This window comes from Gobius niger (genome assembly GCF_951799975.1).
Source record: "Gobius niger genome assembly, chromosome: 15".
Classification (NCBI taxonomy): domain Eukaryota; kingdom Metazoa; phylum Chordata; class Actinopteri; order Gobiiformes; family Gobiidae; genus Gobius; species Gobius niger.
This window is the reverse complement of record NC_136866.1, coordinates 31,598,934-31,615,306: the sequence shown is the minus strand read 5'-3', so window position 1 is coordinate 31,615,306 and position 16,373 is coordinate 31,598,934. Positions and strand designations below refer to the sequence as shown.

At 51.5% G+C, this 16,373-nt stretch overlaps 2 protein-coding genes across 2 annotated transcripts; one reads left to right on the top strand and one right to left on the bottom strand.

The window, feature by feature from the left end:
* Positions 1–530: 530 nt before the first annotated feature.
* On the bottom strand, positions 531–9,394 carry LOC306974924 (cobalamin trafficking protein CblD-like; the record flags this gene model as incomplete). The annotated part of the gene is made up of 8 exons (XM_079572327.1): positions 9,206–9,394; positions 8,920–8,949; positions 8,404–8,503; positions 7,533–7,792; positions 7,210–7,291; positions 6,086–6,262; positions 4,461–4,501; positions 531–734 (listed from the first exon to the last, which is right to left on the bottom strand). Exons 2-8 carry the CDS (start codon positions 8,926–8,928, stop codon positions 531–533), a joined length of 873 nt encoding a protein of 290 aa, XP_079428453.1. The 5' UTR covers positions 8,929–8,949; positions 9,206–9,394.
* Positions 9,395–9,584: 190 nt separating this feature from the next.
* Positions 9,585–11,119, top strand: LOC306974714 (centrosomal protein 43-like; the record flags this gene model as incomplete). The annotated part of the gene is made up of 4 exons (XM_079572086.1): positions 9,585–9,794; positions 10,625–10,678; positions 10,754–10,808; positions 11,016–11,119. Exons 1-4 carry the CDS (start codon positions 9,711–9,713, stop codon positions 11,117–11,119), a joined length of 297 nt encoding a protein of 98 aa, XP_079428212.1. The 5' UTR covers positions 9,585–9,710.
* Positions 11,120–16,373: the final 5,254 nt, after the last annotated feature.

Below are 16,373 nucleotides of genomic sequence, written 5' to 3'. Positions count from 1 at the left end.
AGAGTTATTTATATTTAGTTTGTCTCTCCTGAAGGACACTGAGCTTCACCACAGACGTCTCACACATCCAGGAAACTACTTTACATCTTCATTATCACAGTTTCCCTCATTTTCCAGTCATTTTGGATATTTTATCTGGTCTCTCATTATGCTTTTCTTTCATGTTATTAGACACGACACAGTTTAAGACTCACATGTGTCATGTGTGTCATGCTTTGACAGATTGATAGTTCTTTTTATCGTGTGGATGATCTCAGGTAGAACCCGGCGTTAGTGCCGGGGTTCTGGATTGGAGCGATAGTGTTCTAGAGTTAAACATGTAGTGTTTTTTCTGTTCAGGACTGTGACCTCTGAGCAACAAACGTTTGCAGCACATTTTCACAGAATCCTGATGTCATTTATTATGTCAGTTTCATCGTCTACATCAGTCCAGTTTAAATATTCAGATTTCAAACCAAATCCATGGATGGAGCGTCCGTCCCACAGCGTTCTGTCCTGTAGACTCTCCGGGTCCTCTAGGGGGCGCTCCTCTAGGGGGCGCTCCCCCGCAGCACGTCCATGACGGCGCTGCCCTGAGCCGGAGCCGCTGTGAAAATGGTCCCCACGAACACGCTGGTGCCCCACAGTGTATGACGAAGAACACGGCAACACCCGAGGTCCTCGACCGAGAACCCCAGCAGAGAGTAACGCTCATCCGTCTCAAACAGAGTCATGTTGGTGTACGGCCCGAGGAACTGGAAACAGACACACCAGGGTTAAACTAACCAGAACCCCAGCAGAGAGTAACGCTCGTCCGTCTCAAACAGAGTCATGTTGGTGTACGGCCCGAGGAACTGGAAACACAGACACACCAGGGTTAAACTAACCAGAAACCCAGCAGAGAGTAACGCTCATCCGTCTCAAACAGAGTCATGTTGGTGTACGGCCCGAGGAACTGGAAACACAGACACACCAGGGTTAAACTAACCAGAACCCAGCAGAGAGTAACGCTCGTCCGTCTCAAACAGAGTCATGTTGGTGTACGGCCCGAGGAACTGGAAACACAGACACACCAGGGTTAAACTAACCAGAACCCAGCAGAGAGTAACGCTCATCCGTCTCAAACAGAGTCATGTTGGTGTACGGCCCGAGGAACTGGAAACACAGACACCAGGGGTTAAACTAACCAGAAACCCAGCAGAGAGTAACGCTCATCCGTCTCAAACAGGGTCATGTTGGTGTACGGCCCGAGGAACTGGAAACACAGACACGAGGGTTAAACTAACCAGAAACCCAGCAGAGAGTAACGCTCATCCGTCTCAAACAGGGTCATGTTGGTGTACGGCCCGAGGAACTGGAAACACAGACACACCAGGGGTTAAACTAACCAGAAACCCAGCAGAGAGTAACGCTCATCCGTCTCAAACAGGGTCATGTTGGTGTACGGCCCGAGGAACTGGAAACAGACACACCAGGGTTAAACTAACCAGAAACCCAGCAGAGAGTAACGCTCATCCGTCTCAAACAGAGTCATGTTGGTGTACGGCCCGAGGAACTGGAAACACAGACACACCAGGGTTAAACTAACCAGAAACCCAGCAGAGAGTAACGCTCGTCCCGTCTCAAACAGAGTCATGTTGGTGTACGGCCCGAGGAACTGGAAACACAGACACCAGGGTTAAACTAACCAGAAACCCAGCAGAGAGTAACGCTCATCCGTCTCAAACAGAGTCATGTTGGTGTACGGCCCGAGGAACTGGAAACACAGACACCAGGGGTTAAACTAACCAGAAACCCAGCAGAGAGTAACGCTCATCCGTCTCAAACAGAGTCATGTTGGTGTACGGCCCGAGGAACTGGAAACACAGACACACCAGGGTTAAACTAACCAGAAACCCAGCAGAGAGTAACGCTCGTCCCGTCTCAAACAGAGTCATGTTGGTGTACGGCCCGAGGAACTGGAAACACAGACACCAGGGTTAAACTAACCAGAAACCCAGCAGAGAGTAACGCTCATCCGTCTCAAACAGAGTCATGTTGGTGTACGGCCCGAGGAACTGGAAACACAGACACCAGGGGTTAAACTAACCAGAAACCCAGCAGAGAGTAACGCTCATCCGTCTCAAACAGAGTCATGTTGGTGTACGGCCCGAGGAACTGGAAACACAGACACACCAGGGTTAAACTAACCAGAAACCCAGCAGAGAGTAACGCTCGTCCCGTCTCAAACAGAGTCATGTTGGTGTACGGCCCGAGGAACTGGAAACACAGACACCAGGGTTAAACTAACCAGAAACCCAGCAGAGAGTAACGCTCATCCGTCTCAAACAGAGTCATGTTGGTGTACGGCCCGAGGAACTGGAAACACAGACACCAGGGGTTAAACTAACCAGAAACCCAGCAGAGAGTAACGCTCATCCAAAGGCTCAAAGAAGAAGAATAAACCTCGTAAAGAGAGAGTTAAGACTTTATGGACTTAGGAGGTTGTTTGGGCGTAGGAGGGTGTGGCCTGTAGCGTGTAGCCTGTAGCGTGTGGCCTGTAGCGTGTGGCCTGTAGCCTGTAGCGTGTGGCCTGTAGCGTGTGGCCTGTAGCGTGTGGCCTGTAGCGTGTGGCCTGTAGCGTGTAGCCTGTAGCGTGTGGCCTGTAGCGTGTGGCCTGTAGCCTGTAGCGTGTGGCCTGTAGCCTGTAGCGTGTAGCCTGTAGCGTGTGGCGTGTAGCGTGTGGCGTGTAGCGTGTAGCGTGTGGCCTGTAGCGTGTGGCGTGTAGCGTGTGGTGTGTAGCGTGTAGCGTGTGGCGTGTAGCGTGTAGCGTGTAGCGTGTAGCCTGTAGCGTGTGGCCTGTAGCCTGTAGCGTGTGGCCTGTAGCGTGTGGCCTGTAGCGTGTGGCCTGTAGCGTGTGGCGTGTGGCCTGTAGCGTGTGGCCTGTAGCGTGTGGCCTGTAGCGTGTGGCCTGTAGCGTGTGGCCTGTGGCGTGTGGCCTGTAGCGTGTGGCCTGTAGCGTGTGGCCTGTAGCGTGTGGCCTGTAGCGTGTGGCCTGTAGCGTGTAGCGTGTGGCCTGTAGCGTGTGGCCTGTAGCGTGTGGCCTGTAGCGTGTGGCCTGTAGCGTGTGGCGTGTGGCCTGTAGCGTGTGGCCTGTAGCGTGTAGCCTGTAGCGTGTAGCGTGTGGCCTGTAGCGTGTGGCCTGTAGCGTGTGGCGTGTGGCCTGTAGCGTGTGGTGTGTGGCCTGTAGCGTGTGGCCTGTAGCGTGTGGCCTGTAGCCTGTAGCGTGTAGCCTGTAGCGTGTGGCCTGTAGCCTGTAGCGTGTAGCGTGTAGCGTGTAGCGTGTAGCGTGTGGCCTGTAGCGTGTGGCCTGTAGCCTGTAGCGTGTAGCGTGTAGCGTGTAGCGTGTAGCCTGTAGCGTGTGGCCTGTAGCGTGTGGCCTGTAGCCTGTAGCGTGTGGTGTGTGGCCTGTAGCGTGTGGCCTGTAGCGTGTGGCCTGTAGCGTGTGGCGTGTGGCCTGTAGCGTGTGGCCTGTAGCGTGTGGCCTGTAGCGTGTGGCGTGTGGCCTGTAGCGTGTAGCGTGTAGCGTGTAGCCTGTAGCGTGTGGCCTGTAGCCTGTAGCGTGTGGTGTGTGGCCTGTAGCGTGTGGCCTGTAGCGTGTGGCCTGTAGCCTGTAGCGTGTGGTGTGTGGCCTGTAGCGTGTGGCCTGTAGCCTGTAGCGTGTGGTGTGTGGCCTGTAGCGTGTGGCCTGTAGCCTGTAGCGTGTGGTGTGTGGCCTGTAGCGTGTGGCCTGTAGCGTGTGGCGTGTGGCCTGTAGCGTGTGGCCTGTAGCGTGTGGCCTGTAGCCTGTAGCGTGTGGCCTGTAGCCTGTAGCGTGTGGTGTGTGGCCTGTAGCGTGTGGTGTGTGGCCTGTAGCGTGTGGCGTGTGGCCTGTAGCGTGTAGCGTGTGGCCTGTAGCGTGTGGCGTGTGGCCTGTAGCCTGTAGCGTGTGGCCTGTAGCCTGTAGCCTGTAGCGTGTGGCCTGTAGCCTGTAGCGTGTGGTGTGTGGCCTGTAGCGTGTGGCCTGTAGCGTGTGGCCTGTAGCGTGTGGCCTGTAGCGTGTGGCCTGTAGCGTGTGGCGTGTGGCCTGTAGCGTGTGGCCTGTAGCCTGTAGCGTGTAGCGTGTAGCGTGTGGCGTGTGGCCTGTAGCCTGTAGCGTGTGGCCTGTAGCCTGTAGCCTGTAGCGTGTGGCCTGTAGCCTGTAGCGTGTGGTGTGTGGCCTGTAGCGTGTGGCCTGTAGCGTGTGGCCTGTAGCGTGTGGCCTGTAGCGTGTGGCCTGTAGCGTGTGGCCTGTAGCGTGTAGCGTGTGGCCTGTAGCGTGTGGCCTGTAGCGTGTGGCCTGTAGCGTGTGGCCTGTAGCGTGTGGCCTGTAGCGTGTGGCCTGTAGCGTGTGGCCTGTAGCGTGTGGCCTGTAGCGTGTAGCCTGTGGCGTGTGGCGTGTAGCCTGTAGCGTGTGAACGTACGGGCAGGCCTGACGACGGCTCGATGAAGTCAGCCCAGTGACCTTCTCGCTGCAGCTCTTCACAGATGGGTTAGAGGGTAGGTGTGGCGTGTGGCGTGTAGCGTGTGGCGTGTAGCGTGTAGCGTGTGGCCTGTAGCGTGTGGCGTGTGGCGTGTAGCGTGTGGTGTGTAGCGTGTGGCCTGTAGCCTGTAGCGTGTGGCCTGTAGCCTGTAGCGTGTGGCGTGTAGCGTGTAGCGTGTGGCGTGTAGCGTGTAGCGTGTAGCGTGTGCGTGTAGCCTGTAGCGTGTGGCCTGTAGCCTGTAGCGTGTGGCCTGTAGCCTGTAGCGTGTGGTGTGTGGCCTGTAGCGTGTGGCCTGTAGCGTGTGGCCTGTAGCCTGTAGCGTGTGCGTGTAGCGTGTGGCCTGTAGCGTGTGGCCTGTAGCGTGTGGCCTGTAGCCTGTAGCGTGTGGCGTGTGGCCTGTAGCGTGTGGCCTGTAGCGTGTGGCCTGTAGCCTGTAGCGTGTGCGTGTAGCGTGTGGCCTGTAGCCTGTAGCGTGTGCGTGTAGCGTGTGGCCTGTAGCGTGTGGCCTGTAGCGTGTGGCCTGTAGCCTGTAGCGTGTGGCGTGTGGCCTGTAGCGTGTGGCCTGTAGCGTGTGGCCTGTAGCCTGTAGCGTGTGCGTGTAGCGTGTGGCCTGTAGCGTGTGGCCTGTAGCCTGTAGCGTGTGGCGTGTAGCGTGTAGCGTGTGGCGTGTAGCGTGTAGCGTGTAGCGTGTAGCCTGTAGCCTGTAGCGTGTGGCGTGTAGCGTGTAGCGTGTGGCGTGTAGCGTGTAGCGTGTGGCCTGTAGCCTGTAGCGTGTGGCCTGTAGCCTGTAGCGTGTGGTGTGTGGCCTGTAGCGTGTGGCCTGTAGCGTGTGGCCTGTAGCGTGTGGCCTGTAGCGTGTGGCGTGTGGCCTGTAGCGTGTGGCCTGTAGCGTGTGGCCTGTAGCCTGTAGCGTGTGCGTGTAGCGTGTGGCCTGTAGCGTGTGGCCTGTAGCCTGTAGCGTGTGGCCTGTAGCGTGTGGCGTGTAGCGTGTGGCGTGTGGCCTGTAGCGTGTGGCCTGTAGCGTGTGGCCTGTAGCCTGTAGCGTGTGGCCTGTAGCCTGTAGCGTGTGGCCTGTAGCCTGTAGCCTGTAGCCTGTAGCGTGTGGCGTGTAGCGTGTGGCGTGTGGCCTGTAGCGTGTGGCCTGTAGCGTGTGGCCTGTAGCCTGTAGCGTGTAGCGTGTAGCGTGTGGCGTGTGGCCTGTAGCGTGTAGCGTGTGGCCTGTGGCGTGTAGCCTGTAGCGTGTGGCCTGTAGCCTGTAGCGTGTGGCCTGTAGCGTGTGGCCTGTAGCGTGTGGCCTGTAGCGTGTGGCCTGTAGCGTGTAGCCTGTAGCCTGTAGCGTGTGGCCTGTAGCATGTGGCCTGTAGCGTGTGGCCTGTAGCGTGTAGCGTGTGGCCTGTAGCGTGTAGCCTGTAGCGTGTAGCGTGTGGCCTGTAGCGTGTGGCCTGTAGCATGTGGCCTGTAGCGTGTGGCCTGTAGCGTGTAGCCTGTAGCGTGTGGCCTGTAGCGTGTAGCGTGTGAACGTACGGGCAGGCCTGACGACGGCTCGATGAAGTCGGCCCAGTGACCTTCTCGCTGCAGCTCTTCACAGATGGCCGACGCCCCGTGGATGAAGCTCTGCAGAAGCTCCTCCCTCTCCGCCTCCACCTCCGCGCTCCACCGAGACATGTCGAGCTGCGTCCGCTGGGTCACCGTGATCACCGTCACACCAGCAGGGGGCGCCTCGGGGAACATCAGGGCCACATCTGGGAAGCACAGGGTGAGTTCAGACACATCTGGGCTTATTTTATCAACATCAAACTAGTTTATCTATTATTACACTTTTAGGAAACATTTCCCCATTTTCAGAAGTTTTAGTTCATTTTCACAAAACGCTGAGAGTGAGACTTGGTTTCTGGTGGTTGTTTCTCTACATGAAGCTGTTTCTTTTTACATATTACACGGGGCCACACAGCCTGCGAGCGAAGCAACACGGGGCCTGCGTTTGTGAACAAAGTGGGGCGATGACGCAAGAGTGGCCACGGCGGCGGCGGCGGCGGCGGCAGCGGCGGCGGCGGTGTTCTGCCGCGCCACAAAGGAGAAGAGGCTTCCTGTTAAATACATGCCTGTGCCTCAGGCCTCCGAAAATAGGATTGATTGTATCTTCTAAATGTGCCTCGTGCGCAGCAATAATAAAAGTAAAAGCTCAGCGGACGCCGCGATGTGGCCCAGCCTTAGCATCAATACTTAGAAAGTAGCCGTTGGGTTTTGATATATCGATACTATGATGTCGATCTGCCCCCCTTTACCTTACAGAGCTGTCTCCTCCTGATTCATATGATCACAGAGCGCCCCCTGGAGGTGGACCTGAGCGTGTTTACCTGGGGCAGAGCGCCCCCTGGAGGCGGAGCTGAGTGTGTTTACCTGGGGCAGAGCGCCCCCTGGAGGTGGACCTGAGTGTTTACCTGACACAGAGCGCCCCCTGGAGGTGGAGCTGAGTGTTTACCTGGGGCAGAGCGCCCCCTGGAGGTGGAGCTGAGTGTTTACCTGACACAGAGCGCCCCCTGGAGGTGGACCTGAGTGTTTACCTGGGGCAGAGCGCCCCCTGGAGGCGGACCTGAGTGTTTACCTGACACAGAGCGCCCCCTGGAGGTGGAGCTGAGCGTTTACCTGACACAGAGCGCCCCCTGGAGGCGGAGCTGAGCATGTTTACCTGGGGCCAGACGCTGAGGACACGGCTGAACCGCACACTCCACTGGTGCAGAGATGAAGAACTGACCAAACCCGTCCTCCACCTGCAAACACCACCAGACTCGTCAGTGTCTCCTGGAGCAGAGCAGGGCTTCCCAACCAGGGGTGCACGGACCCCATACACATCATACAATCATCATCCAATCATCATCCAATTATCATACATACATCATACATACATCAAACATACATCATACATACATCATTATTATCATTTATAGGAATGCTGATAAGATAAGAGCTCACAGACATAAACACGAAGAGTCTAGACTCCTGTGCACTGACCTGAGAGAGCGCTGAGGCGTCACCAGGGGGCGCTGAGGCGTCACCAGGGGGCGCTGAGGCCCTCTGTGCTGAGGCGTCACCAGGGGGCGCTGAGGCGTCACCAGGGGGCGCTGAGGCGTCACCAGGGGGCGCTGCAGCCCTGCGTATGGAGGCCAGTGCTTCCAGGTGATGGTCCATGGGAGTGAGAGGAGTAAGGGGTTCCAACACCAGGCCCGGGGCCCTGGGGAGGACGGCCTCTCGAGGCCTCGACGTCTGTTTCCCTGAAAAGACACGTGTTTATTTAAACAGAACTACTGATATAATGTGACTTTAATGAAACGTTTGTTTAGTCTGACTCAAACAACAAGAATCTGCTGAAACAACAGATCAAAACTTTTTACTCCTGATTATAATAATAAATCTCACTGTTTCTCCAGGAAAATGAAGATGTTTTTACATTTAAAATAATCCTTCATTGTGTTTGGGAAAAATAATGTGAGAAAAGACAGAAGAAGCTCCAGATGTGATATTTCTGTGAACAGATGTTTGTAAAGAGCTTGTACAGCAGATACATCCCATAATATGACTAAAGCCATGACATCATCACTGAACACACGTGTGCTGAGCTTTAGCCAGTTTTCTCCTGAACGTCTTCGGTTTAATGTCAGCAGTATTATATTATATATTATATATTAATATATATATATATATATTATTATTATTAATATTATAGTATTATATTATTACATTCCAAATCCAAGAACTAAAACCCTGACAAGCAACAACACCCTGACCTCAGGAGGACTGCTTAGTATTTGTAGTGTAGTTACAGTAGTAGTAGTAGTATTTGTATTTGTAGCAGTAGTAGTATTTGTAGTATTAGTATTAGTACCTGCATTGAAGGCGGCGACAGAAACAGCTCGAGTCGACGTCACTCGATGAAGGAGATTCTTGAGTCCAGAGACGTAAAGCAGCAGCCGCGGCCCCGAGACCTGAGGGTGAAACAGGGAGGAGCATTAAATCAGGCCTTAAATCAGGCCTTAAATCAGGCCTTAAATCAGGCCTTAAAGGCATTAAATCAGGCCTTAAATCAGGCCTTACAGGGCATTAAATCAGGCCTTAAATCAGGCCTTAAAGGCATTAAATCAGGCCTTAAATCAGGCCTTAAATCAGGCCTTACAGGGCATTAAATCAGCCCTTAAATCAGGCCTTAAAGGGCATTAAATCAGGCCTTAAATCAGGCCTTAAAGGCATTAAATCAGGCCTTAAATCAGGCCTTAAAGGGCATTAAAAATCTCCAAACTATTAAAACTAATAATGGAAACACATAAACTCCTCGTGTTTGTGAATCTAAACCCATAAAATAACAAACCCCGTGAACAGAAACAGGAGCTGATGAAGAACTTACACTCGTCATCCTCGCGTTCCTCTTCAGTGACTCCAGTTAATTCACTGTCAAGAAATGAAACGTTTGTTACTGATTTCATTTAGATTCAAAGCGAATATTTAAAGTTTTGGAACTTCTGAAACGCGCCTGGACGAGTGAGAGCCGACACTGTGTTCTCTGTCAAAACAAATCCATGAAACTGTGTCTTTAACTCGAAAACACCTGATTTAAAGTCCTGCTGAAACTGCTGCTCACTAACCTGCAGCCTTTAGCAGTTAGCACAGTTAGCACAGTTAGCACATTTTACCTGCTTTGCCTCGGATTTCAAGCCCCGCGTGAGTTTCGTGCGGATTTAAACTCTCCTACAGAATCATCCCCCGGCCACAGACCGAGTCCAGTGAGAGGAACACACTTCGAACACTTTATGAAGATAAAAACGTGTTTAAAACCAGGAGCATAGGCGCAGAGGTCGTTCATTCAACAGCGTTAACATCAACACACACACTGCGCATGCGCACGGGGTGTGTTGCCATCCATCCATTTTCTTCCGCTTTATCCGGGGTTGCGGTAAAGGAAAAACAGCTCAAAACTTATAATGAAATAAAAAATAAGCATGTGTCTCAAATAAAGCATAAAATCACTCTTTGGAAACAGTCATAGTCAAAAGAAAAAATAATTTAATCATTTCTTTTCCATATTTCCCTACTCATCCCGTGTCGCGCTACTTCCTGCTTCCGTAGCCTCTTCTGCGGTTTGTTTTGGTTCGGTTTTGTGGTGTTTATTCTCGTCTTTGTAACTTTTCCGGCTCAGAAATGTCCGCTGCGGAGGACGACACGGAGCTGCGGGACCTGCTGCTCCAAAACCTGGAAAACAGCGGCGTCCTCCAAAAACTCAAGGTCCGAAAGAGCAGCACCAACACCGGGCTTCAGACTGATGCTAACTGATGCTAACTGCGGCTAACGGCATAACTTCAGGAAATACGATGGGAATAACGATTAAAACACGAATTAATGAGTTCATGTAACCAACCATGCATACATATATTAAGTACAACCACCTCTTTCATTAAAAAACAACGTGGTTATTTCATATTTTATTAGTTTAATCAGCGTATGCGGAAGGCTAACGGAGGCTAAAGGCCAGGGATGCGTTATGATATGTGTTTAAACTTGAATGAAGTGGTTCATATAATCAACTAAGCACATTGCAGTTCAATAACCCGGTTGTGTTTCGAAAAAGTTGTTATTTTACTTACAAACGTTAATATGTTTGTGCGGGAGGCTAATGGAGGCTAACCGGAGCTAATGGAGGCTAGGAATGCCAACCTTTACAAAACCTGATCAAAGCAACGTTTAAAACACCAATAACGTGGTTCATATAATCGGCAGAGCTTATGGCAATTAAATAACCCCGCTGTGTTTCTAAAAAAGTACTTTATTTACCAACTTTAAAAAGGTCTATGCGGAAGGCTAGCCCCTGACCAAAGGCTAACGGAAGCTAACCGGGGCTAAAGATACAAAACAGATTGTTCAAAGTTAAATAAAGTTACAAAACGTCTCCGCCGCTGCCATGACAACCCTAACCTTTCGAAAATAGACGTGATAGTTGTGTTTAACAACTTTAATAAACCGGTGTTTGCGGCTAAAGGGAGCTAGCTTGTGCTAAACTGCTGTCATCTGTGGGTTTGTTTACTTTGCGTTCATGGTGGTCGTGGGTTGTATTCCAGGCGCAGATGAGAGCTGCTGTTTTTCTGGCGATGGAGGAACAGGATCGAATTGAGGTTTGTTCCAGAACGTTTATAAACAGCACTATAGTTATTACGATGTCAGTTACGAACGTCTGTGGTGTTTTTCAGAATAAAAGTCCTCTAGTGAACGAGAACCTGAAGAAATGTCTCAACACTAAAGACGGTAACTTTCACTGTGCTCAACTTTTTATATGATGTTAAACACGACCCTTACTGTGTGAAAGCTGTGGCGGACAAAAATAAGTGAGTCTGCTCTCCCCATACTCCCCCCTCTCCCCATACTCCCCCCTCTCTCTATACTCCCCCCTCTCCCCATACTCCCCCCTCTCTCTATACTCCCCCCTCTCCCCACACTCCCCCCTCTCTCCAGGGCGCGTGGTGGCCGGTCTGGTGCTGGATTTCCTGCAGGTGTTTGATCTGGACTTCACTCTGTCGGTGTTCGAACCAGAGACCAACGCTGTGAGTTTAAACTGACTCTACAGCTGCTGCACATCAACACATTGAAAGCTAAAAACCTCCACAGCTCCCTGACTAGGACTTCATCCATTTTTGAAAAGTCACAAATTTAAGGCTCTTATTTTGAAAACACAGAAAATCTTTCTGTGTCTCACTCCATGTGTCTCACTTCATGTGTCTCACTCTCTGTGTCTCACTCTCTGTGTCTCACTTCATGTGTCTCACTCTCTGTGTCTCACTCTCTGTGTCTCACTTCATGTGTCTCACTCTCTGTGTCTCACTCTCTGTGTCTCACTCCATGTGTCTCACTCTCTTTGTCTCACTCTCTGTGTCTCACTCCATGTGTCTCACTCTCTTTGTCTCACTCTCTGTGTCTCACTCTCTGTGTCTCACTCTCTGTGTCTCACTCTCTGTGTCTCACTCTCTGTGTCTCACTTCATGTGTCTCACTCTCTGTGTCTCACTCTCTGTGTCTCACTCCATGTGTCTCACTCCATGTGTCTCACTCCATGTGTCTCACTTCATGTGTCTCACTCTCTGTGTCTCCCTCTCTGTGTCTCACTCTATGTGTCTCACTCTCTGTGTCTCACTCTCTGTGTCTCACTCCATGTGTCTCACTTCATGTGTCTCACTCTCTGTGTCTCCCTCTCTGTGTCTCACTCATGTGTCTCACTCTCTGTGTCTCACTCCATGTGTCTCACTCCATGTGTCTCACTCTCTGTGTCTCACTCTCTGTGTCTCACTCTCTGTGTCTCACTCCATGTGTCTCACTCTCTGTGTCTCACTCCATGTGTCTCACTCTCTGTGTCTCACTCCATGTGTCTCACTCTCTGTGTCTCACTCTCTGTGTCTCACTCTCTGTGTCTCACTCTCTGTGTCTCACTCTCTGTGTCTCACTCTCTGTGTCTCACTCCATGTGTCTCACTCCATGTGTCTCACTCTCTGTGTCTCACTCTCTGTGTCTCACTCTCTGTGTCTCACTCTCTGTGTCTCACTCTCTGTGTCTCACTCTCTGTGTCTCACTCTCTGTGTCTCACTCTCTGTGTCTCACTCTCTGTGTCTCACTCTCTGTGTCTCACTCTCTGTGTCTCACTCTCTGTGTCTCACTCCATGTGTCTCACTCCATGTGTCTCACTCTCTGTGTCTCACTCTCTGTGTCTCACTCCATGTGTCTCACTCTCTGTGTCTCACTCCATGTGTCTCACTCTCTGTGTCTCACTCTCTGTGTCTCACTCTCTGTGTCTCACTCTCTGTGTCTCACTCTCTGTGTCTCACTCTCTGTGTCTCACTCTCTGTGTCTCACTCCATGTGTCTCACTCTCTGTGTCTCACTCTCTGTGTCTCACTCTCTGTGTCTCACTCTCTGTGTCTCACTCTGTCTCACTCTCTGTGTCTCACTCTCTGTGTCTCACTCTCTGTGTCTCACTCTCTGTGTCTCACTCTCTGTGTCTCACTCTCTGTGTCTCACTCTCTGTGTCTCATTCTCTGTGTCTCACTCTCTGTGTCTCACTCTCTGTGTCTCACTCTCTGTGTCTCACTCTCTGTGTCTCACTCTGTCTCACTCTCTGTGTCTCACTCTGTCTCACTCTCTGTGTCTCACTCTCTGTGTCTCACTCTCTGTGTCTCACTCTCTGTGTCTCACTCTGTCTCATTCTCTGTGTCTCACTCTCTGTGTCTCACTCTCTGTGTCTCACTCTCTGTGTCTCACTCTCTGTGTCTCACTCTCTGTGTCTCACTCTCTGTGTCTCACTCCATGTGTCTCACTCTCTGTGTCTCACTCTCTGTGTCTCACTCTCTGTGTCTCACTCTGTCTCACTCTCTGTGTCTCACTCTGTCTCACTCTCTGTGTCTCACTCTCTGTGTCTCACTCTCTGTGTCTCACTCTCTGTGTCTCACTCTCTGTGTCTCACTCTGTCTCACTCTCTGTGTCTCACTCTCTGTGTCTCACTCTCTGTGTCTCACTCTGTCTCATTCTCTGTGTCTCACTCTCTGTGTCTCACTCTCTGTGTCTCACTCTCTGTGTCTCACTCTCTGTGTCTCACTCTCTGTGTCTCACTCCATGTGTCTCACTCTCTGTGTCTCACTCTCTGTGTCTCACTCTCTTTGTCTCACTCTCTGTGTCTCACTCTCTGTGTCTCATTCTCTGTGTCTCACTCTCTGTGTCTCACTCTGTCTCACTCTCTGTGTCTCACTCTCTGTGTCTCACTCTCTGTGTCTCTCTCTCTGTGTCTCACTTTCTGTGTCTCACTCTCTGTGTCTCACTCTCTGTGTCTCTCTCTCTGTGTCTCACTCTCTGTGTCTCACTCTCTGTGTCTCACTCTCTGTGTCTCTCTCTCTCTGTGTCTCACTCTCTGTGTCTCTCTCTCTGTGTCTCACTCTCTGTGTCTCTCTCTCTGTGTCTCTCTCTCTGTGTCTCACTCTCTGTGTCTCTCTCTCTGTGTCTCACTCTCTGTGTCTCACTCTCTGTGTCTCTCTCTCTGTGTCTCACTCTCTGTGTCTCACTCTCTGTGTCTCACTCTCTGTGTCTCTCTCTCTGTGTCTCACTCTCTGTGTCTCACTCTCTGTGTCTCACTCTCTGTGTCTCACTCTGTCTCACTCTCTGTGTCTCACTCTCTGTGTCTCACTCTCTGTGTCTCACTCTCTGTGTCTCACTCTCTTTGTCTCACTCTCTGTGTCTCACTCTGTCTCACTCTCTGTGTCTCACTCTCTGTGTCTCACTCTCTGTGTCTCACTCTCTGTGTCTCACTCTCTGTGTCTCACTCTGTCTCACTCTCTGTGTCTCACTCTCTGTGTCTCACTCTCTGTGTCTCACTCTCTGTGTCTCACTCTCCATGTGTCTCACTCTCTGTGTCTCACTCTCTGTGTCTCACTCTGTCTCACTCTCTGTGTCTCACTCTGTCTCACTCTCTGTGTCTCACTCTCTGTGTCTCACTCTCTGTGTCTCACTCTCTGTGTCTCACTCTGTCTCACTCTCTGTGTCTCACTCTCTGTGTCTCACTCTCTGTGTCTCACTCTCTGTGTCTCACTCTCTGTGTCTCACTCCATGTGTCTCACTCTCTGTGTCTCACTCTCTGTGTCTCACTCTCTGTGTCTCACTCTCTGTGTCTCACTCTCTGTGTCTCACTCTCTGTGTCTCACTCTCTGTGTCTCACTCTCTCTGTCTCACTCTCATGTGTCTCACTCTCTGTGTCTCACTCTCTGTGTCTCACTCTCTGTGTCTCACTCTCTGTGTCTCACTCTCTGTGTCTCACTCTGTCTCACTGTGTCTCACTCTGTCTCACTCTCTGTGTCTCACTCTGTCTCACTCTCTGTGTCTCACTCTCTGTGTCTCACTCTGTCTCACTCTCTGTGTCTCACTCTGTCTCACTCTCTGTGTCTCACTCTCTGTGTCTCACTCTCTGTGTCTCACTCTCTGTGTCTCACTCTCTGTGTCTCACTCTGTCTCACTCTCTGTGTCTCACTCTCTGTGTCTCACTCTCTGTGTCTCACTCTCTGTGTCTCACTCTCTGTGTCTCACTCTCTGTGTCTCACTCTCTGTGTCTCACTCTCTGTGTCTCACTCTCTGTGTCTCACTCTGTCTCACTCTCTGTGTCTCACTCTCTGTGTCTCACTCTCTGTGTCTCACTCTCTGTGTCTCACTCTCTGTGTCTCACTCTGTCTCACTCTCTGTGTCTCACTCTCTGTGTCTCACTCTCTGTGTCTCACTCTCTGTGTCTCACTCTCTGTGTCTCACTCTGTCTCACTCTCTGTGTCTCACTCTCTGTGTCTCACTCTCTGTGTCTCACTCTCTGTGTCTCACTCTCTGTGTCTCACTCTGTCTCACTCTCTGTGTCTCACTCTCTGTGTCTCACTCTGTCTCACTCTCTGTGTCTCACTCTCTGTGTCTCACTCTCTGTGTCTCACTCTCTGTGTCTCACTCTCTGTGTCTCACTCTCTGTGTCTCACTCTCTGTGTCTCACTCTCTGTGTCTCACTCTCTGTGTCTCACTCTCTGTGTCTCACTCTCTGTGTCTCACTCTCTGTGTCTCACTCTCTGTGTCTCACTCTCTGTGTCTCACTCTCTGTGTCTCACTCTCTGTGTCTCACTCTCTGTGTCTCACTCTCTGTGTCTCACTCTCTGTGTCTCACTCTCTGTGTCTCACTCTCTGTGTCTCACTCTGTGTCTCACTCTCTGTGTCTCACTCTCTGTGTCTCACTCTCTGTGTCTCACTCTCTGTGTCTCACTCTCTGTGTCTCACTCTCTGTGTCTCACTCTCTGTGTCTCACTCTCTGTGTCTCACTCTCTGTGTCTCACTCTCTGTGTCTCACTCTCTGTGTCTCACTCTCTGTGTCTCACTCTCTGTGTCTCACTCTCTGTGTCTCTCTCTCTGTGTCTCACTCTCTGTGTCTCACTCTCTGTGTCTCACTCTCTGTGTCTCACTCTCTGTGTCTCACTCTCTGTGTCTCACTCTCTGTGTCTCACTCTCTGTGTCTCACTCTCTGTGTCTCACTCTCTGTGTCTCACTCTCTGTGTCTCACTCTCTGTGTCTCACTCTCTGTGTCTCACTCTCTGTGTCTCACTCTCTGTGTCTCTCTCTCTGTGTCTCTCTCTGTGTCTCACTCTCTGTGTCTCACTCTGTGTCTCACTCTGTGTCTCACTCTTGTGTCTCACTCTCTGTGTCTCACTCTCTGTGTCTCACTCTCTGTGTCTCACTCTCTGTGTCTCACTCTCTGTGTCTCACTCTCTGTGTCTCACTCTCTGTGTCTCACTCTCTGTGTCTCACTCTCTGTGTCTCACTCTCTGTGTCTCACTCTCTGTGTCTCACTCTCTGTGTCTCACTCTCTGTGTCTCACTCTCTGTGTCTCACTCTCTGTGTCTCACTCTCTGTGTCTCACTCTCTGTGTCTCACTCTGTGTCTCACTCTCTGTGTCTCACTCTCTGTGTCTCACTCCATGTGTCTCACTCTCTGTGTCTCACTCTCTGTGTCTCACTCTCTGTGTCTCACTCTCTGTGTCTCACTCTCTGTGTCTCACTCTCTGTGTCTCACTCTCTGTGTCTCACTCTCTGTGTCTCACTCCATGTGTCTCTCTCTGTGTCTCACTCTCTGTGTCTCACTCTCTGTGTCTCACTCTCTGTGTCTCACTCTCTGTGTCTCACTCTCTGTGTCTCACTCCATGTGTCTCACTCTCTGTGTCTCACTCTCTGTGTCTCACTCTCTGTGTCTCACTCCATGTGTCTCACTCTCTGTGTCTCACTCTCTGTGTCTCACTCTCATGTGTCTCACTCTCTGTGTCT